Source organism: Martes martes (assembly GCF_963455335.1).
Source record: "Martes martes genome assembly, chromosome: 12".
Taxonomy (NCBI): domain Eukaryota; kingdom Metazoa; phylum Chordata; class Mammalia; order Carnivora; family Mustelidae; genus Martes; species Martes martes.
Window position 1 is genome coordinate 95741829 of NC_137900.1, and position 23870 is coordinate 95765698.

General features: G+C 61.8%; 1 protein-coding gene across 1 annotated transcript in view; it reads right to left on the reverse strand.

Annotated features, from left to right (window-relative positions):
• Positions 1-23870, reverse strand: part of EXD3 (exonuclease 3'-5' domain containing 3) — a 74922-nt gene that overhangs the window by 16302 nt on the left and 34750 nt on the right. Inside the window, exons 8-21 of the mRNA XM_080819255.1 lie at positions 22771-22910; positions 19625-19725; positions 19336-19392; positions 15654-15727; positions 15512-15550; positions 13454-13620; positions 13094-13217; positions 12549-12759; positions 12345-12454; positions 11763-11925; positions 11506-11672; positions 10849-11094; positions 1392-1445; positions 1035-1166 (exon numbers count right to left, since the gene is read on the reverse strand). Of these exons, the coding sequence (XP_080675381.1) occupies positions 1035-1166; positions 1392-1445; positions 10849-11094; positions 11506-11672; positions 11763-11925; positions 12345-12454; positions 12549-12759; positions 13094-13217; positions 13454-13620; positions 15512-15550; positions 15654-15727; positions 19336-19392; positions 19625-19725; positions 22771-22910 (1785 nt within the window). The remainder of the gene's footprint in view (positions 1-1034; positions 1167-1391; positions 1446-10848; positions 11095-11505; positions 11673-11762; positions 11926-12344; positions 12455-12548; positions 12760-13093; positions 13218-13453; positions 13621-15511; positions 15551-15653; positions 15728-19335; positions 19393-19624; positions 19726-22770; positions 22911-23870) is intronic.

Genomic DNA, 23870 nt, shown 5'->3' on the forward strand with positions numbered 1-23870 from the left:
AAGGTTCCTGTCCTCCCAGAGCTCACTGAAGGAAAAGCCCCCAGGGCGCACTTCCCGCCACTGGGTCAGCCGCTGTCCGTGCGGGCGGGCTGGGGGCCGGGGGATCTGCACAGACTGCTCCTGAGGCCTGGCTCTGGGGGTCCAGGCCCTCTCCCCTCCCTCCCACTCCGCTGCATGCCTGTCCTGGGGGGCACACAGACACCGCAGGGGCTGCGGATCTCCTGACTCAGTCCCGTGGGTTCAGGTGCCACGGGCCTCGCTGGAGGCCGTCCCTCTCCTGCACCATGGACGGGAGGCCCGACGTCCACCGAGCCACGAGGCTTGGGGAGGACGGCGTTCTGTCGTGGCTCCCGCCCCAAAATATCCTGGGACTAGCCATCACTCTGCACCAGGAGCCACGGGAGCTAGGACTGACCCCAAGGCCCTCTGCTGGCTGTAGCCTATGGAGGCCCCAGCGTGCATCATCACCTCCCGCTCAGCCGGACGGCATGGGGGTGGCTAGAAGAGTGCAGAGCTCCCAGGTGCCCCCTCCCTGGCCCAATCAGCAGATGGTACCCAGGCCCCAGACCCTGAACTTAACCCTGGATACGGCTGCCCAGACCTGGCGATTTCTTCACCCAGAACTTTCCAGATGTTGAGACAGACCCAGTGGCCATCTGTGGCCGTGGACACTGCCCTCCGAACATGCCCCCCCCGCCCAGATGCAACTTCCACAGGCTCCTTTCCCTTCACCTAGAAGCCCGGTGAGAGCCCAGCCCTGTACGGGGAGGAAGTGCCTGGTGTCCCACATGAGCTGTCCCCTTGGCCGTGCCCGCCCCAGCATCTGCTACCTCCTGGCCTCAGTGGGGGTGGGAGGAAGAGGAGGAAACGTGGGGTCCTGGTGGCTGCGGCTGGCAGGAACACAAACCCCAAAGCACGTGGTCTCCGGCTGCCGGCCAGAGACGTGCTGGGTCCCGCCCGTCGCGGAAGCGGCTCCCCGACAGCCCCGGGCTCACACAGCAGCCCAAGGCAGGCCCGGGGTGCACAGGACTCACCTGGCAGCGGCTGAAGATGTCAGCAGGGGTGACGCGCACGTTGAAATGCTTGAGCACGGCCTTTGCCTGCTGCCGCGCCTTGAGGGAGCAGTCCACCGCCAGGCAGCGCCCAGCCCCGACCTGGGCCCGGAGCTGCGGGCGAGTGGGGCAGTTGGGCTGCAGGCCCGGCACCTCCCCTCCCCCAGCGCAGGGGCCAAGAGCCTCCCCTTAGCCCACCCAGGGTGGGACCGCAGGGTCAGGTCAGCCCCCACTACCATCTGCCCCATGTAAGACCCCAAGTGGGGGTGGCCCAAGGGCCGGGCTGAGGCTCCCTTGGAAAGAGGAGGCTCAGATGGGAGCCGTCCTCGGGGCCCTCACCTTGTGGTACGGCAGCCCTGACGTCAAGACGATCCTTCCCTCCTGCCTGGCGACCTGTGCGGGAGGCAGATGGACAGGTGAGGGGCGCACTGGTGCCGGCCACTAGGGCTGCTTCTGCCCCCCTGCCCCGTCTTCCCCAGGCGCCTCCCGCCCCTCCCCCAGGGCTGCCCCTGTCTGGGACCCGAGCAAACAGCAGGTCCCACAGCCTGAGTCGTGGGGCATTGCCTTGTTGGAGAGATTTGGTCTTAGAATCCTACAGACATTTTGCATCATTGCAAACAAAATTACAATTTAAAAAGCCATCTCTAAAGATCCAAAGATGAAACAATGAGCGGCACGGAGAGGAGGATTCTGAGGGACGTGAAAGCCCAGCGCGGCGTCTGTGCGTGTCCAGGTGCCCACCACAGACCGAGGATGCAAACCCTGCGGCGGCACTCCTGGTGGCCGTGCTGGCGGCGTCCCTCAGAAGCGTGCACGTGGGAGCTGTGACAAAAATGGACGCGTTATGCCGGTGCTGGGTGGGGTTCGGCTGGGAGAGGGGGTGCGAGTTCAAACTAAGGAAATGGGCTTCAGGCCCGAATGGAAGCTTCCGTGTGAATTTCTTACACGTGTAGACTGAGAAGTACTTCATCAGTCCGGCGACCGTATGGGCCTAGAGGTAAGAACCCACCCTAGAGCCAGGAGCAGCCTGTGCCCAGACTGGTTTCCATGTAGGGAGGAGGGGTCAGCACTTTTTTGAGAAACAGCCGATTCCGGGTCTGAGGCAGAAAATGCACCCAACGAAGCTGGAATGTCTCGTCGTGTCAGAAAACAAAGAAGTTATCAGAGCCCACAAGTGTCCTAGCAAAGGGACTCGGGATGCAATGACAGCTGTCACAGGCTGCAGGGGCAAAGGAGCTGGGATGTGGCGACAGCAGCCGCGCACGGAAACGCCCAACAAGGCTCCATCGATGCGTTCGGCTCATTTCTAAACAACCACCGGTTACCTCCGGAGAATGCGAGAGGCCACTCAAAACTGTAAGAGCCGAACTACAAAAATCTTAAAAGAAAACGTGGTGGGGAAATGTCAGTGTTGGGTATGGCAATGATTTCTGGGACATGGCACCCAAAACACAGACAACAAAACTAAAAATAGAAAAGTTGGGCTTCATGGAAATAAAGAACTCTTGTACCTCAGAGAGCACCACCAAAACAGTGAGAAGACAGCCCACAGAGTGAGTGAGAGTATTTGCAAATCATGTATCTGTTCAGGGATTAATATCCAGAATACATAAAGAACTCCTACAACCCAACAACAAAAAAGCAAATAACCCAGTGAAATGTTGGCAAGGGGCTTAAGCAGACGTTTCTCTGAAGAAGACATACGCATGGCCAACAAGCACACGAGAGGACGTTCAACGTCACTCATCATTAGAGACATGCAAACCAAACCACAGTGAGATACATAGTCACACCCGCCAGGATGGCTTTTCTTTTTTTAAGGAGAATAAGTGTTGGGGGGCGCCTGGGTGGCTCAGTCATTAGGCAGCGTCTGCCTTTGGCTCAGGTCATGATCCCAGGGTCCCGGGATCGAGCCCCGCATCGGGCTCCCTGCTCGGCGGGAAGCCTGCTTCTCCCTCTGCTGCCCACTCCCCACCCCCCCGCTTGTGTTCCCTCTCTTGCTGTGTCTCTCTGTCAAATAAATAAATAAAATCTTCAAAAAAAAAAAAAAGAAAAGAAGTATTGGTAAGGATACAGAGAAATGGAGCCCTCGTGCACTGCCAGTTGTAATCAAATGGTGTATTTACTTTGGAAAACAGTGGCAGTTTCTCAAAGAGTTGAACATAGAATTACCATATGATCTGGTGATTGCACTTGTAGGCGTTTACCCACAAGAACCGAGAGCAGAACCTCGGACAGATGCATGTGTACCGAGGCGGACAGGGCATTGCTCACGACAGCCGACAGGTGGAAGGAACCCGGTGTTCCGCGTGTTCATCACCAGACGAATGGGCGAAACTCCGGCCCAAACACGCGCGCGCGCACACACACACACACACACACACCCTGGAATTCATTCAGCTTTAAAAATTAAGGAAATTCTGACACACGCCACAGCGTAGATGAACTCTGACGACATCGCGCGGAGCGCAAGCGTCCAGACACAAAAAGGCAAACAACGAGCGATTCCGTGCACACGAGGCACTGCAGAGGCCAGATGCATAGAGCGAGAAAGTGGGACGGTGGGTGCCGGAGGCAGGTCGAGAGGGATGGTTTAATGGGGACGAAGCCTTTGTTTCGGGTGATGAAAAATGTTCGGAGCCGGATAGTGGGCACACAGCACTGTGAGTGCCCGGAATGTTACTAAACTGCGCTGGAACATGGCTGAAAGGATACGTTTTGCATCTTTTACTACTAAAAGTAAGAAAAGAAGCAATAAAGTGGTTACTTTGTAGTGATAACAAACACACATCTATGGGATGAATGAAAACCAAAGTAAACACACGGAGCTGAAGTCAAGGTGAGGAAGGAACCAAACGAGCGATGGTCGCGAGAAAACACGACTAGTCACACAGAAACGACCAAGGGCCGGCGACAGGCGTCCCGGCAGTGACGATGGACGCCGGGAAACAACGTATTATTTTCGGAGTTCTGTCACACTGCAATTACAAACCCAGCAACGTTCTCTTTCGTAAGAGAAAAGACAGATTTTTCAGGGGAAAACAGCCCCAATGAAAGGACGTAGCAAAAGCCGTTCTTTCAGCAAGAAAGAGCTGTTTCTCCTTAGAGCAGGGTCTCCCGCGCATACGCACATCTAACATCATAAACTCCAAAAACCATCCACTACGTAAAACAAACATGATAACGTCTAATTTGTAGAATTAAGAAAAACAACATTGTGTTAAAACACTAGAAAATGCTAGTAAGTAAGTTGGGAAGGAACAAGAAAACTGACTTGTTCTGAGCTCCCTGCCCTAACTTTAACTTCAGATAACGGTAAGATTTCTAGGACAATCTCTAAAAGAATGGAAATACAACTTTCAAGTTAATAGAGAGGAAACATAAAAAGGATAAACAAACTAGAAGAACGGTAAGAAACAAAGGGAAAATATAACAGAAGATGTAAAACCAGCAGAGAGCACATGTCAGGGTTAGTCCAACTGGACCCAGAGTACGTCAGCAGCTACGCTGAGGGTAAACAGACTAAACTAATAATTTGAAAAGCAAATGCTGTCAGACTAGACGTTTTCTTACATTCAGCTAGAAGCAGTTTATAAGAAATGCATCTAACATAGAAGCATAAAGGAAGATTCAAAGTAAAAAGGTGAGGAATGTTATACAAACACGAACGGAAGAATGCTAGAGAAACGAGACCCACGTTGGTTAGAACAGACGGCATAGCAAAAAGCATTATTAGAGTCAAAGAGGTTTACCTCATAATTATAAAATACTTCACTCAACAGGAAGATACAATAATTCTAAAAAATATATGCATACGCACGTAATAACACATTTAAAAAACATATAAAGCAAATTCTGACACAACCGCAAGAGGAACCCACCACCCTAGGGAACTTCGGCACAGAGAATTAAGCAGAAAAATAATCAAACAAGATACAGATGATTTGAGAAACACGTTAATTAAGCTTGATCTGTTGAGAGAGAGAGTGTATGTCTGTGAGAGAGAGAGACGGAAATGAGCATAAGAGAATCTGTCTCCTCTTAAAGCCCACACGGACCATTACAGGGTCATCTGCTCGGCTACAAAGCAAGTTCCCACAAATACCTGAGCGGGGGTATACAGATTCTGCCCCTTGACCACCCCATAGTTAGGCTAGAAACCCATCTTTAAAAGAGTCCCTAAAAGCTCCAAAACTCTAAGCTCTCTGACATTGGAAGCCAGTCCTCTACGCGCTAAAGAAGTAATTATCACGGGCGCTCAACGATCATTAGAAGCACAAACTAATAGAAGTTCTACACATCAAAACTGACAGAATGCAGGGAAAACAGCATTGCAAGAAAATATTTATGATCTTGAATGTTTACATCGTAAAAGTAAAAGGCTAAAAATGAAGGAGGTAAGTACTCCGCTGGGAAATAACCCCGGGAAAGCGGAAGGAAGGCGACGATGACAATGAGCACAGACGTCGGCGAGACAGAAGACACAGACCAACAGGACACGGACCAGACCCCGGTCACGTGGAAGCGCGTCCCGGGCTGACCACCCTGCCGGCCACGGAAGAGGCGGCACAAGCGCGCACCGGAGCGAGCGCGGACGCGGCTGCGGACGCGGCGGGGCCCCCACGAGGAGCAGCACCATCCGTGCGCATCTGGGACGTGCGGCGGGACGGACGCGCTCCAGAAAAAGGCGGAAATTGCCAGAGAGACTCAAGAAGATACGGACAACTAACTAATCCTGTACTTTTAGTAAATGAAAAAGAATTCTCACTAGTCCCTCCCTCCCCTCCAACATCAGGCCAGGGAGCCTTGCAGGACGTCAGGCAGCATCTGAGGAGAAGATGGTTCCGGCATTACCCGAAGTTGCAGGAGGAAAAGCTCCTCCACTTGTTTAGGATGAAGCCAGAAAAGCAGGTGGCGATGAGAAAGGACAGTTCGACGTCAGACACCGCTCAGGAGCCATCCACACGTCCCAAAGAAGAACTTGAACCCAGGGGCGCCTTCAGTGGGTGAAGCCTCTGCCTTCGGCTCAGGTCATGACCTCAGGGTCCTGGGATCGAGCCCCGCATCGGGCTCTCTGCTCGGCGGGGAGCCTGCTTCCTCCTCTCTCCGCCTGCCTCTCTGCCTGCTTGTGATCTCTGTCTGTCCAATAAATAAATAAAATCTTTAAAAAAAAAAAAAAAGAAATTGAAACCACAGCCAGGGGTGTCGGAAAAGGGTCACAGGTCGGGCCGAGATGGGTTCAACCTGGACGTGCAAGGTCAGGCCGGAATGGAGAATGCCGGCGGTCACAGTGTCACAGGAAAGGGGACAGGCCTCTGTGGTTATCTGAGTGGCTGTGGGGACCGGCGGCGGGAAGGCATCCTTGGCTGGCCTGGGTCTGCAGCTGTCACCCTACTTCGGCCCAAGGAAGCAGGGTGAGGACGGCCCCCCTTCTGGTCCTGGGCGCCACTGTCTTGGAGCCAACGTCTGAGTGAACATGATGGGAACAGGGAAGACCCAGAAACTGAAAGGTTTGGAAAGGAAGAAAAGCGTCGCTGTCTGTGGGTGGCGCGTCCCCGAGGAGCTGGCAGCCGCTTGGCAGGACTGAGGACACTTTCGTTAGGTTTCTGGGTGGGAGACCAGCCCTTAGGCCAAGTTCCTGGGGCAGCTCTGACCAACGAGGCACAGGCGCTCGTAGAGAGGGTCGCGACCCGTGTCTGAAGGCCACGGGAGAGGACGGAGACGCACGCTCGTGGGTGGAAGACAGGGTATTGTGAGCACGCCGCCTTCTCCCCCCGGGGGTCATGGTCAACGGGGCTCGGAGCGAAGGCCCACGCCCCGGCCGCTCCTATAGGACAGGCCACAGGCTCACCCTGTCGGCGGCCAAGATGAAGAGGAAAGCCAGAGGCCCCAGACAAGACTCGGGGAGACGTGTTGAGGGTCCCCAGGAGGACTCAGCGTGGAGTCACACTCACGGGGCACAATCAGTGTGCGGGTGAGAGGCAGGGGCACGAGGAGCCCCCCGGGGCGGTGCTGCCCTCCCGCTCTGCCCCTACACGGCCGCGCGACAGGGAGCGCCATCTCCGGGGACAGCCGCGGACACAGGGCGCCAGAGGCCCGTCCCGGCGCTGGGCACACAGGCACCCCCGCAGGCACCCAGACGCTGACTCCCAGAGGAACACCCCGCGCGCGGGAGCCACCGCCTCGGGCCAGGGTCCCGCCTCTCGGGCAGGCCGGGCCAAGGACCGCATCGGGCTCAGCGAGTTCCTCACGAAGCTCCACACGGAACTGGAGGCCCGGCAGCTGGTGAACGTGGCAAAAGATGCCCGAGACGGGCGGGCGGGCGGGCGGGCCCCCGTGGCGAAGGGGACTCGTGCCGTCATTCAGCTCCCCGCAGCGGGACGGCCCGGGGCTCGCTCTTGGGGCAGAGACGGAAGCTCTCAGTCCCTATGCGACCGTGAGCGGGAAACGTGGCGCCCACACCCATTCCTTCCTCTGCCACTTTGCCCGGCGCAGTCAGAGCGGCCGCTGAGCCCACATCCTCGTCACTTGGACGAAAATGTCCGGAGGTGGCAGACGCACGTTCACCCGAATCTCTCCTTCTACAGGCACTCGGCCACGGGCATCCACGGGCGGGCCCCAGACTACTGGGGCCCCCGCTCCCATGGGACACAGTGCTTTCCCGCCTCATTGGTCTCGAGCACCAAGCCAGAGGTCCCAGACCCCACGCAGAGACCGCACCCTCAAGACCGTCCTCGGGAGCCACTTCCGGCCCCCGCGGGTCAGTGAGGGTCACCCCAGGAAGCAACAGCCGTCGGGGGTGTAAGTGGGGACCTGGCCAGGTGCACCTGAAGTCCACTGCGTGTCGGGGCAGGTCACAAGCCGTGGGATCGCTACGGACACAGACTTCCTCTGTGCATTCTGGCTTCCAGGGAGGGACTGCGGGCTCAGGCTTGGGGGAGACCAGCAAGTCCCCGCTAGCCTTCCGTAAACTGATTCTCTGTCCTCTGTGTGGCCAGGCCCAGCCCCCAACAGACCACGCTTCTGGAATCAAGCACTCGGTTTCGGCATCTCTCGCCGAGCACCAGACTGAGACTTCCCGCATCGCCTGACGAGACCTTCCCCCGGCTGACCCCTGTCCTCTCCCACTCGAGGCACCGGGTGTGGAGACCTCCTCCGTTGTGGGCAGCCTGCCCGGCGAGCGAGGGACACAGTGCCACCGTGCCCCCTCAGTGCCCACCTCCCTGCAGGGAGCACACCCCCCGCGTCCCTGGGCCTCAGTGGCAGAGCGCCCTTTCTTTTCCAGAACGTGCTTGTCAGTGTACCAGCACGCGTGAGACGAACGGCATAGCACGTGGCACACTCTTCCGTACAACCTGCTTTTCTCTCTTTTTGTGGAGACCGAGCTGTGTGCACATGGGGCGGGGGCAGAGGGAGAGAGAGAACCCCAGGCAGGTTCCGCGCTCGGTGCCAAGCCAGACACAGATCCGGTGGAGCCACCCACGTGCCCTCGACAACCTACTTTTGTACAAAACACAGGGTTCATCGACCCAGGAGGTTTGATGGGGAAACACATGATTTGGAAAGATCCATAAAGGAGGACACCAGACAGCGGAAGGGTTCCAGCAGCTCCCACCGGCAGCAGTGCTCTCTCCAGAAGGTGCCCGAGGGCCCGGCTGCGAGAGGACACAGCCCTGCTCCACCGCCCAGAGCGTCTACACCCGCTGACGAGCGCCTGAAGTCTCCCACTCTGGAGACATGTACTGAAAACCAGAATTCCTTAAAAGCTTGGATCAAAAGGCCTACTTGCACCAAGTTAAAGGGATTTTGGAAGCTATGGCTGACACCGGCCCACGGCCCAGGTCTGGCTCACACCTCCCCGGTGTGTGGCACCAAGTATGACCACCCATTGGTACCGCCTCCTGGGCCCCTAGGAACGGGGAGGTCCTTGCGTTTTTAGTCCCGCGTGGGTTCGCTGCACGTTCCAGACCCTGCCCGTCTCACACCTCAGCGCCTTCCACTCGCAGTCCCCCAAGGCTGGCCAGACGTCTCTTGGGGAGACCCCAGCCCCCCGAGCCCGCAGCCACTACTCGATCCCGCTGCTAATCCTCGGCGCCGCCCTGCGGCAGGCTGGTCCCGCTGGCCCCGCCGGCTCCCTGCTGAGGGCTCATGCCAAAATCCGGCTGCTGGCAGCCGCACTCCGCACTCCGGGGAAGAACCCAGTCTGGGCTCCCGAGGGGCCGGCAGGATCCAGCCCCCTGCCTGACACGGGGCCTCGGGCACCGGCACCTTCCCAGGTCTGACCCGACTCCTGCCTCCTGCTTCTCCTCAAAAGGCTCACGTGACCACGCTGGGCCCACCCGAGTCATTTAAAATAACCTATTTTAAGGTCAGTTGGTTAGTAAATTATGTCTTTAAATCCCATTTGTCATGCGATGTAGAAAGTCACGGGCAACACAGCAGGGTAAGGAGCAGGGAAGCCGAACCCTGCCCCTGGTCCGCTGGAAGCCCCGTGAACTCTCGGGGGCCAGCGGGAGGGCACCTCCCCTGCCCCCCGGCTCCGGAATTCCGTGACCCAAAAGGCCTGGCGTGGAGTCCCCGAGAAGCCAGGCTGGCCGCCTTGGTCTCAGCCCCCCGCAGGCTCAACTCAGCCGGGGTTGGAAGCAGGTGTTCTGTGCCAGAGGCTAAGCTCGGCACAACCACCTCCTCCCTCAGACGCCAGGACCAGGCCCGTGGGAGAGACAGCCCGTGAGGGGCCAGAGCTGGGGGAGAGCCGGCATCCTGTCCTGAGTGTCCGTGGCTGGCCGGGCGGGGCCTGTTCTCTCCCAGCTCTGGCCCTCCCTCCTGCAGCCTCAGCACCGGGCGGCGGGGGGTGGCGGTGGCCAGCACAGGGCAGGTTCCCGCTACTCTCCTGGCTTTGGCCTCTTCATCAGTGGGGGGTGGGCGGCAGGAAGTGCCCGCCCACATGGGCTGGCGGCATCAGGGCACCTGGGCCCTGTGTGGTCGGGCGAGAGCCACGGCCCCCTTTGTCGCAGGACCCTGGTGGCAGACCAGGCCCACGGCTCTGTGGTCTCGGCGCAGCAGCCCGCCGTCTGCTGAGCTGGGGGACCCTCTGTCAGAAGCATGTTTGCAAACGCATAAAAGAAACCACACAGGAACGATAACCATGACGCGGCAGCCCCGTGTGTCGCGCGCAGCAGCGTCGCTGGAGGCAGCCCAGGTGACTGTCCCTCGCGCGGGGAGGGCGGGGACCCTGACACGGTCCACTGTGAACAGAGCGCTACGGGGCCCCACAACGGAACGAAGCACGAACACACACTACAATGACCGTGAGCCCCGAGAGGTGGCGGCGAATGAGCGAGGCCAGCCTTCCAGATCGCGCGCCAGCGCGGGCAGAACCGCAACCGTGGCCGAGAAAACGTCCTCAGAGTGGCTGGGGGACCCGTGTGTGGCTTTGCCCCCACACGCCACATCCCAACCCCAGCACTCTGAGACCCCCCACCCAGGTTCTCTCCGTGGCCCCGGGGGCTGGTGTCCCCCCAAGCAGGACCCCACCGCGGCTGCGAGCACAGACCCCTTTGTGCGGTGTCTCCAGGGGCCACACGACAAGGGGTGGACGGTGGGGGCCTGCCCAAAGGAGCGGAGAGGGTTCCCGCTGGCAGACCCTAGGGCCGGGCAGCCACAGACATCTCTGCCCCTGGACCCAGGGGAGCCCCATCCTCCGCCCCAAAAACTTCAGACACGGCCACTGCTCCCAAAGGACGGGGAGACAGAAGGGCCCGGAACCCCAGGTGGGTGGGCACGAGGCCCCACTCACCTCCGCAGCCCTGCGGTGGTCCTCGCCGGTGCCCAGCGTCAGCACGTCGGCGCCCAGGCAGCGCAGGCTCCGGGCCAGCCCATGGAGCATGCTGTCGCACACGGCACGGAAGGCCCTCACAGGGATCTCGGGGGCGGCGTCCTGCTTCTCAGCTACAGGCTCCTGCCATGCGGCTTGGCTCGGCAGCCCGCGGGCCCCTGGCCCCCTCCCTGGTCTTGATGGGGGTGAGAGCTCTGAGGGCCGACCCTGAGAAGAATCGGGAGCCGCTGTGCTCAGTGTAGGAGAGAGCAGGACAGACTAACACAATGATGCACGACCACTGCCCCCGGGGCCCCAGCAGGGCTTTCGCACGGGTCTGGAGGGTGGGGGGCCTGTGCACGGCACAGCGGGGCAAGGGGCTCGGGGTGCATGCCAGATACTGCCCTGGGCCTCGGCGGGAGCAGCTCGGGCCTGGCGTCAGGAGAGGGCTGGGGACTTCTCCTCCTCCTGCAGGACACTGGCCTGGGGCCCTGCTTCTCTCCGGGTGGAGGGACCCAGGCCCTCTTGGAAGCCGCTGACCACCCCCACCCCAGGCCTCCTCCCTTGTAAGGACCTCATTCTAAGGACAGTGAGTCTCCCTGAGAACTTGAGAGAAGGCACCTGAGGGGCGTCACTCACCAGCCAAGCCGAGGCTGAGGCCTCCCGCAGGCTGGGTGGCTCCCAGGCCTCTGACCTCTCACTGCTTGCTGGCCTCAGGCTCCTGGCCAGGTCCTCAGACAGGCAGAACCGGGCAGGTTCTCTGCATAGAGCCTGGTACACCTCCAGCAGGCAGTAGGCATCGGCGGCTGGGGGGGCACGGGGCAGCCTCAGCCTCCAGCTGTGGGGCGCGGGGCTGTGGGGCAGGGGGCGTGTACGGGAGGGGAGAGGGTGCGCACCTGCGTAAACCAGCTGCCCCTCGCTCAGCGGCCGCCGGTCCCAGTTAGAGAGCTGCTGCGCCTTGTCCAGGGGCTTGCCCAGCACCTGCTGCACCAGGAGGCTGAGGCCCCGCAGCCCCCTGGCCTTACCTCTGCCTAGAGCTGGCTTGTCTGCCACCCGCATCTGCCAAGACAGAGCCTCTCAGGGGGTGAGGGGCCTGCCCTGGAGGAGGGATGGCCCCCACTTGTGCCATCACTGTCGCACACGGGGACCCTGCCTGGGGAAGGCTCTGAGCCTCCACAGGCACCGCGCACAGAAGGAAGGGCACGGATGCCCCGGCGGGTGGGCGCAGGGACTCAGAACCGCGGTGACCTGCCCACAGGTCAGCTCTGGGGCTAACAGCTCAGTCCCCCAAATGTGCTGAGAACTCAGAGAGGCCCGAAGCCGGGCTGGTTCTGGGGAAAGTGTGGGGACACGTGGGGACACCCACTCCTGGGAGGGCCCTGGTGACCTCGGCGACCGCAAGATGCTCCAAGGCCCGAGCGCTCCACAGACACGGGCCTGTGCTAAGGGCCCCCGCCCCCGCCCCCCATCCCGCTGACCTGTCTGTGCACCCGCAGCAGATCTAGACCGCCCTGCAGCCGCTTCTCCACGTGAGCGAGGGCAGGGCAGGAAGCACCCAGGCTCCGAAGGTCCCCTGACATCCCGTAACCTGCGGGGAGGGCGGGCCGTGCGACGGGCACCTAAGGAAGGGGCCCCGGCCTCGCACCAGCATCCTCCCCCGGGGTGGCAGGAGCTCCGCTCACCCAGCTTAGTGATGGAGGGATCCGAGAGCATCTGGGAGACCAGCCTGGAGAAGGCCTGGGACACCTGCCCCCCCACCGGCCGTGAGAGCACAGGCAGGTCCAGCAGGAACACACGGCCCTTCACGGCCAGCTGCATGATGGACGCCTGGGGCCGGCCCCCTGTGCCAAACGAGGGTCGCCACTCCAGGTCCACAGCGAGCACCTGGCCGGGCTATAGAGAGCTGGGATGAGCAGGTGAGGCCCACCCGGGGGCCACAGGGCTGGGGCTGAGGGTACGGCCCCACTGAGGGTGAAGTCGAAGGGAGGCAGTCTGTTGGGGCGGCCTGGTCTCAGGTGCAGACCAGCCATGGCACAGGTGTGGAGCTGCCGCAAGGGGGGTCCAGTGCCAAACGGCCATGGGCAGGTGCCCAGTGCTGGCGCTTTAGGCCCGGAGTCTCCCAGATGGTCTGGTATGGGTGCCCGGCTCTACGGGGGCGCTTGGGGGGCTGGGATGGAGAGCCTCGTGGTTCACGGTGTGGACAGAGCCCCCAGAGCCAGCCACCCACCTGTAGGAGCGCCTCCTCATGCCTGGCTAGGTCCTCCCAGGAGGCCAGGAAATGGACGTCCCCGCTGGCGATGGGCAGCTGGTAGTAATCATCCCTCCGGCTCTCGGAACGGGCTTCAGCAGCCCTGCAGGAAGCGCGGCTGCGGGTCCCTGCACCCGTCCCCCCAGCCCAGCCCTTTCCGGCCCAGCGGGCCCAGGGCAGACCTCGGAGAGGCGGGGGGGGGGCTCTCTGGGGGCATGTGGGGGGCTGGCAGCGTCCTTCCCCAAACTGCTGACATACAGGCCTCACGGGCCACTTGCCAAGGGATGGGGGCCCAAGCGCCTGCTCCCCTCACCGGCCTGCCAAGCCTGGGGTGCTTACCGCCCCTGGAGTTTGAGCCGGTGGAGCTCAGCGGCCACCGAGGCTGGCAGCTGCGCCTCGGGCAGCGAGAGGTCCAGGGCGCACCGGGCGGCCACAGCCTGGTTGTCGGCAGAGGCCAGCCACCGCAGCAGCTCGTCCTGCAGCCGGTCGTCCCGTCCCACCAGGGCCTGCGGGGCACACGGGAGGGGCTGTGCAGCCTGGCTCTGCCCTGATGGGGAGTGGACAGTCCCTCAGGCCCCCCCACTCTGCCAGACCTCACAAGTCCCCAAACAGGGGGCTGTGCCCTGAAGGAAGGCCGCAGAAGCGCCCACGCCCGTGGCTCTGTGCCGACCCCGCTGTTGAGCGAGGGCCCCTGCACGGCTGGGTTGAAGACTCGCCGTCCTGTGTCCACAGCCCAGCCCAACGGCCTCGCCCCATCTGTCCGTCTCTAGGCCCTGGTCCCACACAGTCCTGCCCCCAGACCTGGGACCTGCCCTGTCCTTCTAGAACGCTGCCTGGCCCTGCTCCTCTCCACCCTCGCGCGGTGGGGCCTGCTCTTGAGCCTGGGGCTGCCCTCAGGTCTCCTCGCCCCCGCCCCGGGGCTGGCCAACATTCTCAGGGGAGGGTGGGCCCGTGGGACACTCCTGAATCCACAGTCCGGAGAGTGGAGGCAGGCGAGCAGCTCTCGGAGTAGCAATGACGTGGGGGCCTCACCAGGCTGTGTGTCCCACACCAGCGGCCAGCACAGACGCAGAGGGACCCAGGCGGCCCCTGGGTGTCCCACATGTGTCAGCTCAGTCTCGGGACACCCAGGGGCCACCTGTACCACAGGGCCCCGAAGGAGGGTTTCTGTCCTGGCTTTGTCCCTGGGTCCACAAGGTCAGAGGCTGCTGTAACTCAGGTGGGAGGGGACTGACCCCGTCCTCCCCGGAGGCCGAGCCTCTCTCCCTCCTGATCTCCGGCTCTGAGGAGCCCCTGCTGGCTGATAGGCCGGGCCCCCTCCCAGACGAGCCCGTCGCCTCAGCAGCCTCAGGCCATCCGCTTCCCAAAGGCTGCGGGTTCCCACGCGGACAATATGCGGAAACCTCCGCATTCCTCAGGATGTCCGCTGCCCTTCCGGCTGCCTCGGCCTTGGCACCCAGGGGGGACCAGCCTTCCGGGCCTTCCCCGGGGGTCCACGTTCCTCTCCGGTGACTCACCACCCACCCCACACACCCAGCACTCCAGGGCTGGCTCAGGGCTGCCCCCCGCTGGATGCCCGATGCCAGACTATCCCTGGGGGGTTGGGGGGAGGGCCCCCTGCCCACCAAATGGCCCATGGCGCCATGCGTGCTGCCCCCGGGACCCCTCACACCCCCACTGCCCTGCAGAGCGGCTTCACCCAGGGCTGGGGACAGCTCTCTGTCCACGACGAGCCACACCTCCAGCTCATGCCTGAGGACGGAAGCTACTAGACCGTTCCATCCAGGCTGCCGTCCTGGTGGGCTCTGGAGTCCCCACGCCCAGGAGCGGCCTTGCAGTCCAGCCTCCTCCATACCCTCGCAGCACCCCGAGGGGCAGCTGCCTCCTTCTCGGGGCTGGGGCTCAGGGGGCACAGAGCCCTGGACCAGGAGAGCGCTCAAAGGTGGTCTAGAATATTCCCTTGGGCAATACTGTGGTGCCTCCAGCAAACCTCATGTCCTCCACCGCCTGGGGCTCTGTCCACTGAGGGCTAAAGGAGGGTCCAGGCCCCCTGGCCGCTCTGGCCCTGCCTCACCCGGATGGGGCCCTCACACGAAGCTGACCCGTCAGGATCTGCCTCTCGGAGCTTCGGAGTGGGGTGGGCGGCCCTGAGGCTCCGTGTCTGGATCCTCGTCCAGGAACCTACGTCAGGAAGGGAGAAGCCCTTTCTCTATACCATCTGTTCCCCAACCCACCAGGGACACCGGGGGACCTGACCCAGCTCGTGGGCCAACGGGAAAGCTGTCTGGGCCGCAGCACACACACGTCAAGTGTGCACCCCACGCCCAGTCCGCACGTGTGCACGCACGCTCTCAGGGCCAGGTCCTCACCCAGCTCACCAGTGCCCTCCAGACTCACCTGCACGTGCTCAGTCCAGTTCTCCTGAGACCAGCTGCCCTGCAAGAGTGAGGGACAAGCCTAGAAGCCGGAGACACTGTCCCGCCCGGAGCACGCCCCCTCCTCCTCGCCCTGGAGCGGGCTCTAAGTAGGACACACGCACCTCCACGAAATGCTCATGGCACAGGTGGCGCAGGGCAGCCAGGCGCTGCTGGGCGACGGCGTGGGGACACAGCGCTGCAGAAAGACCACAGAGCTCAGGGCAGGACAGGGGCTGCACCCTACGCCCTGCCACGGGTGGCCGGACTCCCAGCCTCCAACCACTTCCGGGGTCTCCTGGAGCCCCTCCCTCCACCCTGGGGACAAGGGAGGGCAGCCCGGTCTCTCCAGGCGCCACTCCACACTCTCCAGGCAGGACCCTTGGGCTGGTGCATTTCCGTCCCACCCTTCTATGGGACTGCGAGTCCTCCAGGAAGAGGCCGTCTCGCTCATGTGCTGACACACCGATGCCTACGAGTCGGCCTCGCTCCCAGGAAGGGCACCCCCTGTCCACCCATCCCGCTGTCCAGCCATCCGGCTGCGGCTCCCTGCTCCCGGGGCCGGCTGTCATTGAAGCCTGGCAGTGCAGATGGGATGCTGGCCACAGGACAGCCAGGGACCTGGTCTTCTAAGGACCCTCCACGGGAGTGCCTGCCCCGCGAGCACCCACTTCCAGCACAGGGAGTGCCCTTATGGTGGGGCCACTGTCCACACACAGCTGGCCAGCCGGTGACTCTGGCGCACTGCTCCCCCTCCTTTCTGCCCGGGACCTGAGGGCTCCAGGCCCCAGAAGGCCGCTTGGGAACCTGGGGCCACACTGCAGAGCGAGGGGGACAGAGCCTGAGGAAGGGAGGGACGGACGGGTGGGCAGGCAGGGAACAGGAGCTGCAGCCGCCCGGCCGGGGCACGGGGTAGCCGACGTGCTCTCTGGGCCCCGCTCAGGCTCAGATCTGCAGACAGAAGCCGGCCTCTCGGACGTTCTTCAAGCATCACTCTGCCAGTGGGTACTGTGTCCAAAAGTTTCGTGGAGGCAGTACCCCCCCAAGGATGGACCTCAAAGGCGGCCTGGCCAACCGGCCCAGACCCGAACGCAAACCTTTAAAGGAAAGGCACAGGGGAAGCAGGCCGGCCACACGGCACACGCCGAACACCCGAAAATGTAACAAAATCCAAATACAAGCCAGACAGCATGCAGAGGGCTCATCTGTGCCAGGACTCCCTGGCGGGCTCCACCCGGGACCCGGGCCTGGGGGGGAACTGGTGGGGAGCTCGGCGTGGAGAGGCAAGCACTCCCCAGCCTGCCTTCTGGGTCTGACGTTGGTGTGGGGGGGACCTGGGGCTAGCTCGGGAGGCCACAGACGGGGCCTGACAGCGCACAGTCATGAGGAACGGGAGACCCAGGAGGGTGGGTGTCCTCCGCACTCCTGAGCGGGGACCCTGAGCAAGGCACCCCAGAAAGCACCTGCCACTCCCCTCTTGTCCCACAGCCCGCCAGACTGTGCATACAGGTGGGGGATGTCCCCATGGTGCAGGGGTGTCTGCACACCAGATCTGCTCCTGCCTCGCGCTCAGCCGAGACCTGTGGGGTGGGGTGGACCTCAAAGGGACACACCCTGAACGGAGGGGTGCCGGGCTAAGGCTGGCCCAGCACCCTCAAAGACTCCTCTGGCCCCAAGCCCTGGGCCCACCACAGCCATGACCTGACCCTCAGGTGGGGACCCTGGGGGTCAACAATGGCACCGCAGGGCTGCTGGGAGGAAGGTGCTGGGAGGATGGACGGCCTCACCCAGAGCATCCTCAGACCTCCACGCAACCTGCCCACCAGCCCTGACTTCCCCGAGCTGCTCCTTTCAGTCCTGAGTCCTGGGTGGGAAGAGCCCCAGGGAGATGGGGACAGCCTCACAGCGGCCACCACCGACTCCGTGAGTGATTCCATGGGGAGAGCCCGTGGGAGCTGCACTGGCAGGCAGCCCGAATTGGGTGACCGCCCATGTTCCCACTGGGGGGACGCCAGCAGGGCTCCCCCACCCAGCACCCACGGCTGGCGCGCAGGTGACCTTGGAGGCCCCTGTGCCGGGGGGCTCTCCGGGGGGGCCGCTCCTTTGTGTCAATACAGTGCTCTTGCTCTCCAGATGCTGGGACAGGTGCCCCACACTCCAGACCTCCCAGTTCCCCAGACCCCGACACCCCCAGAGGTCTTTGTTGCTGGGACCCTCCTTGGAGCACCTGAAACACCCGCCAGGTCTCATGCTGTGGCTGAGGGCGGCTCCTTCCCACCGCGCTTCCCCAGGGCCCCCGGGGTCCCTCCGGCTGGCTGGTCCTCCTAGACCTGGCTCATACGCTTCAGAGGTGGGGTCCCCCTCGCTGACCCTGACTGCCCAGCACGGCAGCCCACAGGCGTCCACACACTTTGTTGCTCTCCCCATGTACCCCCCCGGTGCAGCCAGGTGGGCTGTTTAATCAGAAACCAAAGCCTCTTGGCGATGTGCTTCTCTCTGTGCAAAAGCCCCAAAGACGGCCCTCCTCTCTGGAGGCGGGCACCTTCATCCAAGGGCCAGAGAGCCCGTGTAATTTCTCCAGAATGACAGAAACAAGCGTGATGACGAGCCTCCGAGGGACACAGAGAAACAGATGCTGACCAGGGCCGGGGCCGGGACGTGGGTACACACCCCAGAACAACGGTGGGTAAGACAGCCGAAGAAAAGACAAAATCAGAAACGCGTGCAAGCATCAGACAGGCGCACGAAGTGGGACAGCAGATCTGGAGGACGCCACGGGGCAGCTTCCAGAGCGGAAGATACAACAATCGCAAGGTAAGCGGTGGGCGAGTCCTGTCCTCCGAGGGACGCGGATGAGGAGAGGCTTGGCAAAGTGGGAAAGAGGAGACATCACTTGAGGGGATGACGAGGAGGACACTGGAGGGTGGGGGAGGAGGTCACATCCACATAAGGGTCGAGAGAACAGCGCAAGGAAGCAGGAGGAGCCACGTGTGAGATCGTGACTTACTGGAGACAGCAAGCCCCGGACTCACAAAGCCCCGGGAATACCGGGAATACCGGCGAGGAGGACGCATCTGTAACTAGGCTCGCCTCCTAGGCTCCTCTCGGGGAGGCCGAGAGCATCAAAGACAAAGAGATTATCCTAAGAACAGCCAAAGGGGGAAAAAAAGAGAGAGCTTTCAGAGACAAGAGGGGAGATTTCTTCCTAATAACACATTTCAACCCAAAGGACTGACATCGTACAAGGCATGATCTCTGATCACGGTGAGACTGAGCTCACACCAAGACAAAAAAACAAAAGCAAACAAACGAACGAAAACCCAGAAGAAAAATGTCACTTGGCTTGGAAATTAAGAAAATAAAAAAAAGTAAGAAAAACTTATAGTAGAAATTAGAAAATATCTTGAGCTGCGCAGTAATAGAAATAACATAAACGTGGAATGTGGAGAGTATTTTCGGAGAAAGAAGGCTGACATTTAGCTTGGGGGGGGGGCAGGCGGACGGCAGAGAGAACCGGAAGCCGAGGGCAGGGAGCAGCCGTCCGGTCCCCGGCCGCACTCCCTCAGACGACAGATCAGCACGACAAAGAATTCATGACAACATGAAATGGTGACCTACGGAGTGGGAGAAAATGCTGGCAAACCACGTTTCTGATAAGGGGTGGATATTCAAAATACATAAGGAACTCACACAACCTAATAGCAAAAAAAACCCAAAAAAACCAAAAAACCCAAATAGCCCAATTTAAAAGCGGGCAGAGAAACTGAATAGACATTTTCTAAAGACAGTCAGATGGCCAGCCGGTACCTGAAATGGTCCAGGCGTCACTAATGACCAGGGAGATGCAGATCAGAAGGGTGACCACTGGACAAAAACATGAAATGAGAGGAGCGGGGAGGGGCAGGGGAAGGGAGAGGGGACCAGCCTCCGCCCCTACTCCCAGGGGTCACTGCAGGTGGCAGAGGGCTGGCAGACCTCTGTCCGCTGCCCAGTGCCCAGGGCCCCTGGCGGTGGGCAGGTGACAGGAAGGGGCGTCGGTGGATGGCAGTCAGCCCCGGCACCCCCGGGGGCACCCAGGGCACGGGGCCCTGCTCACCTGGGTCCAGGCCCTGCCGCTCCAGCAGCCTCAGGACCTGCCGACTTAGCACTCCGGGGCTCAGCCTCTCCGGCCGCAGCGGGGTCACCTGCGGGAGCTGCCTGCACGGAGAGAGACACGGCTGCTGCCTGGCGTCGCACACGCGCATGGTCGGACACGCAGGTCATTCTCTGAGCCCCGCGGAAAGAGCAGCCCGTCACCGTGTCCCGCCCGCCACGCTCCCGCCACTCGCACGTCCATTCCGTCACGTCCGGTATTTGCCTCGGTTTCCAAGTAGCGAGCCTGGACGTGTGCTCTCGCTCTCCAGCGTCAGGCCTTCCGCACGGACATCTCGCCACAGAAGGCGCCCCGCCCCCGGCCCCCATCACCCCTCCGCCCCCGCCCCCCATCACCCCTCCACCGCCGCCCCTCCGCCCCCAGCAGTGGCCACGTTCCCACCTAAGTCAGGACACACCGTGTTTAAGCCATCGCGTGTGGCAGACACGGCCAGCGCAGACCAGACCCCTTCTCTTTAGGGTTAGTGCTTGTCTGGTTTTATCGCCTCCTTGGTCTCCAGGCCTCAGGACCCGACCACCCTCACCCCGAGCCCATGAGGAGGTGAGCAGGCCGCCCCCCGCATGTGCGCAGATGAGCTGGAAATGGGGTCCGCGGAGGCCTGGGCTCTGCCTCACGCCGGCTGGACGGTTTGGCTGAGCTCGGGCTCTGGGGTTGAACCCGCCCCTCGCATGGGGCCGACGATGCTCCCAGAATCCCGTGTGGTCCCTGCTCTGCCCTGAGTCTGCAGCGGGGGTCCCATCGGCTGCGGCCGCCCCGCACGCTGGCTGCGCGGGACCCAGGCCCCTCGGGCACGAACGCCGCCCTCTCCTCTCGCCTTCTGGGCCCGCAGCCCATGTCGGCCCTTCTTGATCTCTAATCTTCCAACTTTTCTCCCTTCGTTGCTCATCCATTTTGCACTTTTTGGAAGACATCATCAAATTGACCCTCCAAAACTTTACTGAGCTTTTCTCTTTGTCGTTGTGCATTTTACTGACGAGAGCTCTGTTCTGTGTTCTGAGCTCCCCTGACTGGCACTGAGCCTCAGCCCTGTCCTAGCTATGCCTGCACACACCACGGCCCACGGTCCCCGGGGTCTGGCTGACGGCCAAGCAGTGTGGGGCCTCGGCTCCCGGGCCCTCCTCGGGCTCTCTGCCGGACCCCACGTGCTCCTGGGGGCTGCAGGCTCAGCTTTCCAGCGCGGAGCACCACGGTCTGACCCCCTGCCACGTGCCCAGACTCCCCTGCAGTCACTGCCTCGCTCATTCTCCCAAAACGTCGTCTTCATTGTCCAGCAGATGATAATGCATGTTTGTTTCTCTGCCAGAAGCACTCTCCGCAAACCAGTGTCATCGAGGTGTAACTGACCCATCGTGAGGAGCAGGGACCCTGGGCGTCCTCGCACCTGAGGACCCACCGCCCACAGCTCAACACGGGGTGCGCAGCCCTGCCCCCAGCCACGCATCTGACCAGCAGAGACCACGTGCCAGGCCCTGAACTTCCTGCAGATGGCTTCGTGGGGTCTGGGCGCTTGGTCAGGACCATCTCGCACAACATTCCTCCATGTCACGTGTGTGACGTGTGTGCTTCGGCCGTGGGGCTGTGGACAGTCCTTGGGATCCGTCTGGTGCTTGGGGACCAGGAATAAAACTGCTGCGAGCATTCCAGTCTCTTCAGAGACAACGCACCCACGTCTCCTGGCTTCGTTCCAACGGTGGATTTGAGGTGGTGGCCCGAGCACACGTTTTGCTGTGGCCGGCTTCCTCGAGTGGCCATGGTGCGCTCACTGTCCCCAGTGCGGCACAGGGGTTCCAGGTCCTGCACATCCTTCCTAACGTTGGGTTTGCCAGACGTTTCCATTTTGGCCACTAGGAAGGAGGCTGTTGCATCTTTTGCAAATATTTTCTTCCACTCTACCCTTGTCTTCTCATTTAAAAGACTTATTTATTTATTTGACAGAGAGAGAGAGCATGAGCACACAGCCGGCGGCGGAGGAGGGAGAAGCAGGCTCCCCACCCAGCAGGAAGCCTGACTCGGGACTCGATCCCAGGACCCTGAGGTCATGATCTGAGCTGAAGGCACTTAATGACTGAGCCTCCCAGGCACCCCTTGTCTTCTCAATTTTTAACATACTTTATCTGGGGGCGCCTGGATAGCTCAGTGGGTGAAGCCTCTGCCTTCGGCTCAGGTCATGATCTCAGGGTCCTGGGATCGAGCCCCGCATCGGGCTCTCTGCTCAGCAGGGAGCCTGCTTCCCGCCCCCCTCTGCCTGCCTCTCTGCCTGCCTGTGATTTCTGTCTGTCAAATAAATAAATAAAATCTTAAAAAAAAAAACCAAAACTTTATCTGTAAGTAACCTCCGCACCCAGCATGGGGCTCGAACCCAAGACCCTAAGATCGACAGCCTCGTGCCACACCCACTGAGCCAGTCAGGTCCTGCTCTATGTCCCTTCCCAGACTCATAGTAACGGCGATGACACGCCACACGAGGGGGGCTGGGCTGGGGGCCGCGCACGCCGTGTCAGCTTCGTCTTGTGGTGAGTCCCACAACCCTGTGAGACAGGCGAGCTTCGTGCTATTTTAGGGCAAAGGAAATAAACTCGGGAAGCGAAAGGACTTTCCGGGTCCAGGAGGTCCACCCCAGCGCCCAGGGCCCGCATCTCAGGGCGGTGGTCCCAGGGCTGGGCGGCTCGTGGCGCGGGATCAAGCCACCGCGGCCCGCACGAGGCCGGCGCCCGAGGAGCCTCCACGGTCCTCTGGGAGCCGCTTCAGCCCGCGGCCGCCCCCAGCCCCGCGCCCGGGTGACAGCCTCGCCTCACACACACGCACAGCTGAAACCCCCACGGGCTCCACGTGTGTCACAGATGAGACCTATCAGGCGAAGGGACAGTGTGACTTCCGTGTGTAACACATTGTTCACGTGACGTGGAAGATTATTTCTGTTCGTTGAAGGGACCTAACGGTCTCTCGTCCGGCTCCAGCCAGGTGCAGCCTCTGGGTTCCAGAAGCAGGTCTCTGTCTGGCCGCCTGAGCTGTGACCCGTGCGGGCCACACACGTGGCTTTCCCGAGGGCCTGTCGCCCGTGCCCCACCCTGTGCCCCCACGGGGCTCACCTGGCCACGACTCTGATGTCAAAGCTGGGCTGGCACCAGGAGTCCAGGAGGGCCAGCAGCCTCCTCTGGAGGTCCGGGAAGCCAGCTACGTAGCGCTCTGCGAGGGCCATCTCGTCCTGCAGGAGCAGCGGGGCGCTCATCTGTGAGGGGGCACGTCCTCAGGTCACAGCCTTGCGGCACCTGGCCCCTCCACCCCCAGCCGAGACCCCGGACTCTCCTCCAGCCCACGGGAGGGAGTAGCCAGAGCCTCAGAACGGAGCGGACCAGAGGCCCGTCCATGTGCCCTGGCTCCCTTGCTGGGGGGGCAGAGGCCCAGCCACATGTCTCCTGGCTCCCAGGGCATGGTGCCCTCACCCCAGCCTACACCCCGGGCCTGCACTTCTCCACACCCCCCCACACACCCATACTCTACCCATACACACCCGCCCCATGGCTCCCTGGGGCTCTGTGGTCATCCCCGTCTCCATTACAAAGGACTGGAGGCCCCAAGAAGCAAGGGGGGTCCCGGGAAAGATCAGCTGCCCCCTGTCTTCACTGAGCTGTGGTGGGAGGCGTGAGGGAGACCAACCACGGGCAGCAGTCCCGGTGGCCTCATTGGCACAGGTGGCACGGCTGTGCATGGGCCCCGAAAGGCCCTGAGCTGCCCAAGCCCACCAGGAAGCTCTGAGGAAGGCCCCGGCAGGGACGCGGCCTCGGGACGCTCAGGCCATCTCCACGGCAAGCCAGGCCTCCACAAAGCCCCTCCCAGTGGTCCCACAGGAGACCCTTCCTCAGCTCCTCTCCTCTCCATGCGACCACACAGGTCAGGCTGCCTGGAGCCCAGACCGTTCAGGGACCCATCTCCTAGGTCGGGACCTCGGGGTGGTCCTCATGGGGAGCCCCGTTCCTGAGAGCCCCCCGCCATGGCTCTGGAGCCCGTCCCACCTAAGTCCAGCGACCGCCCTCCAGGGCCCCGCCCCCATGGGCCTTCCTTGCAGGGTCAGGTGCTCCCAGGGGAGCCCCCCCCCCAGGAGCAGAGGCCAGGGCTCAGTGGTAGGAGGACCCCTCCCCCCACTCGCGGTTCTCGAGACTCAGGCTTTATCTGAGCTGGAACCCAAGTG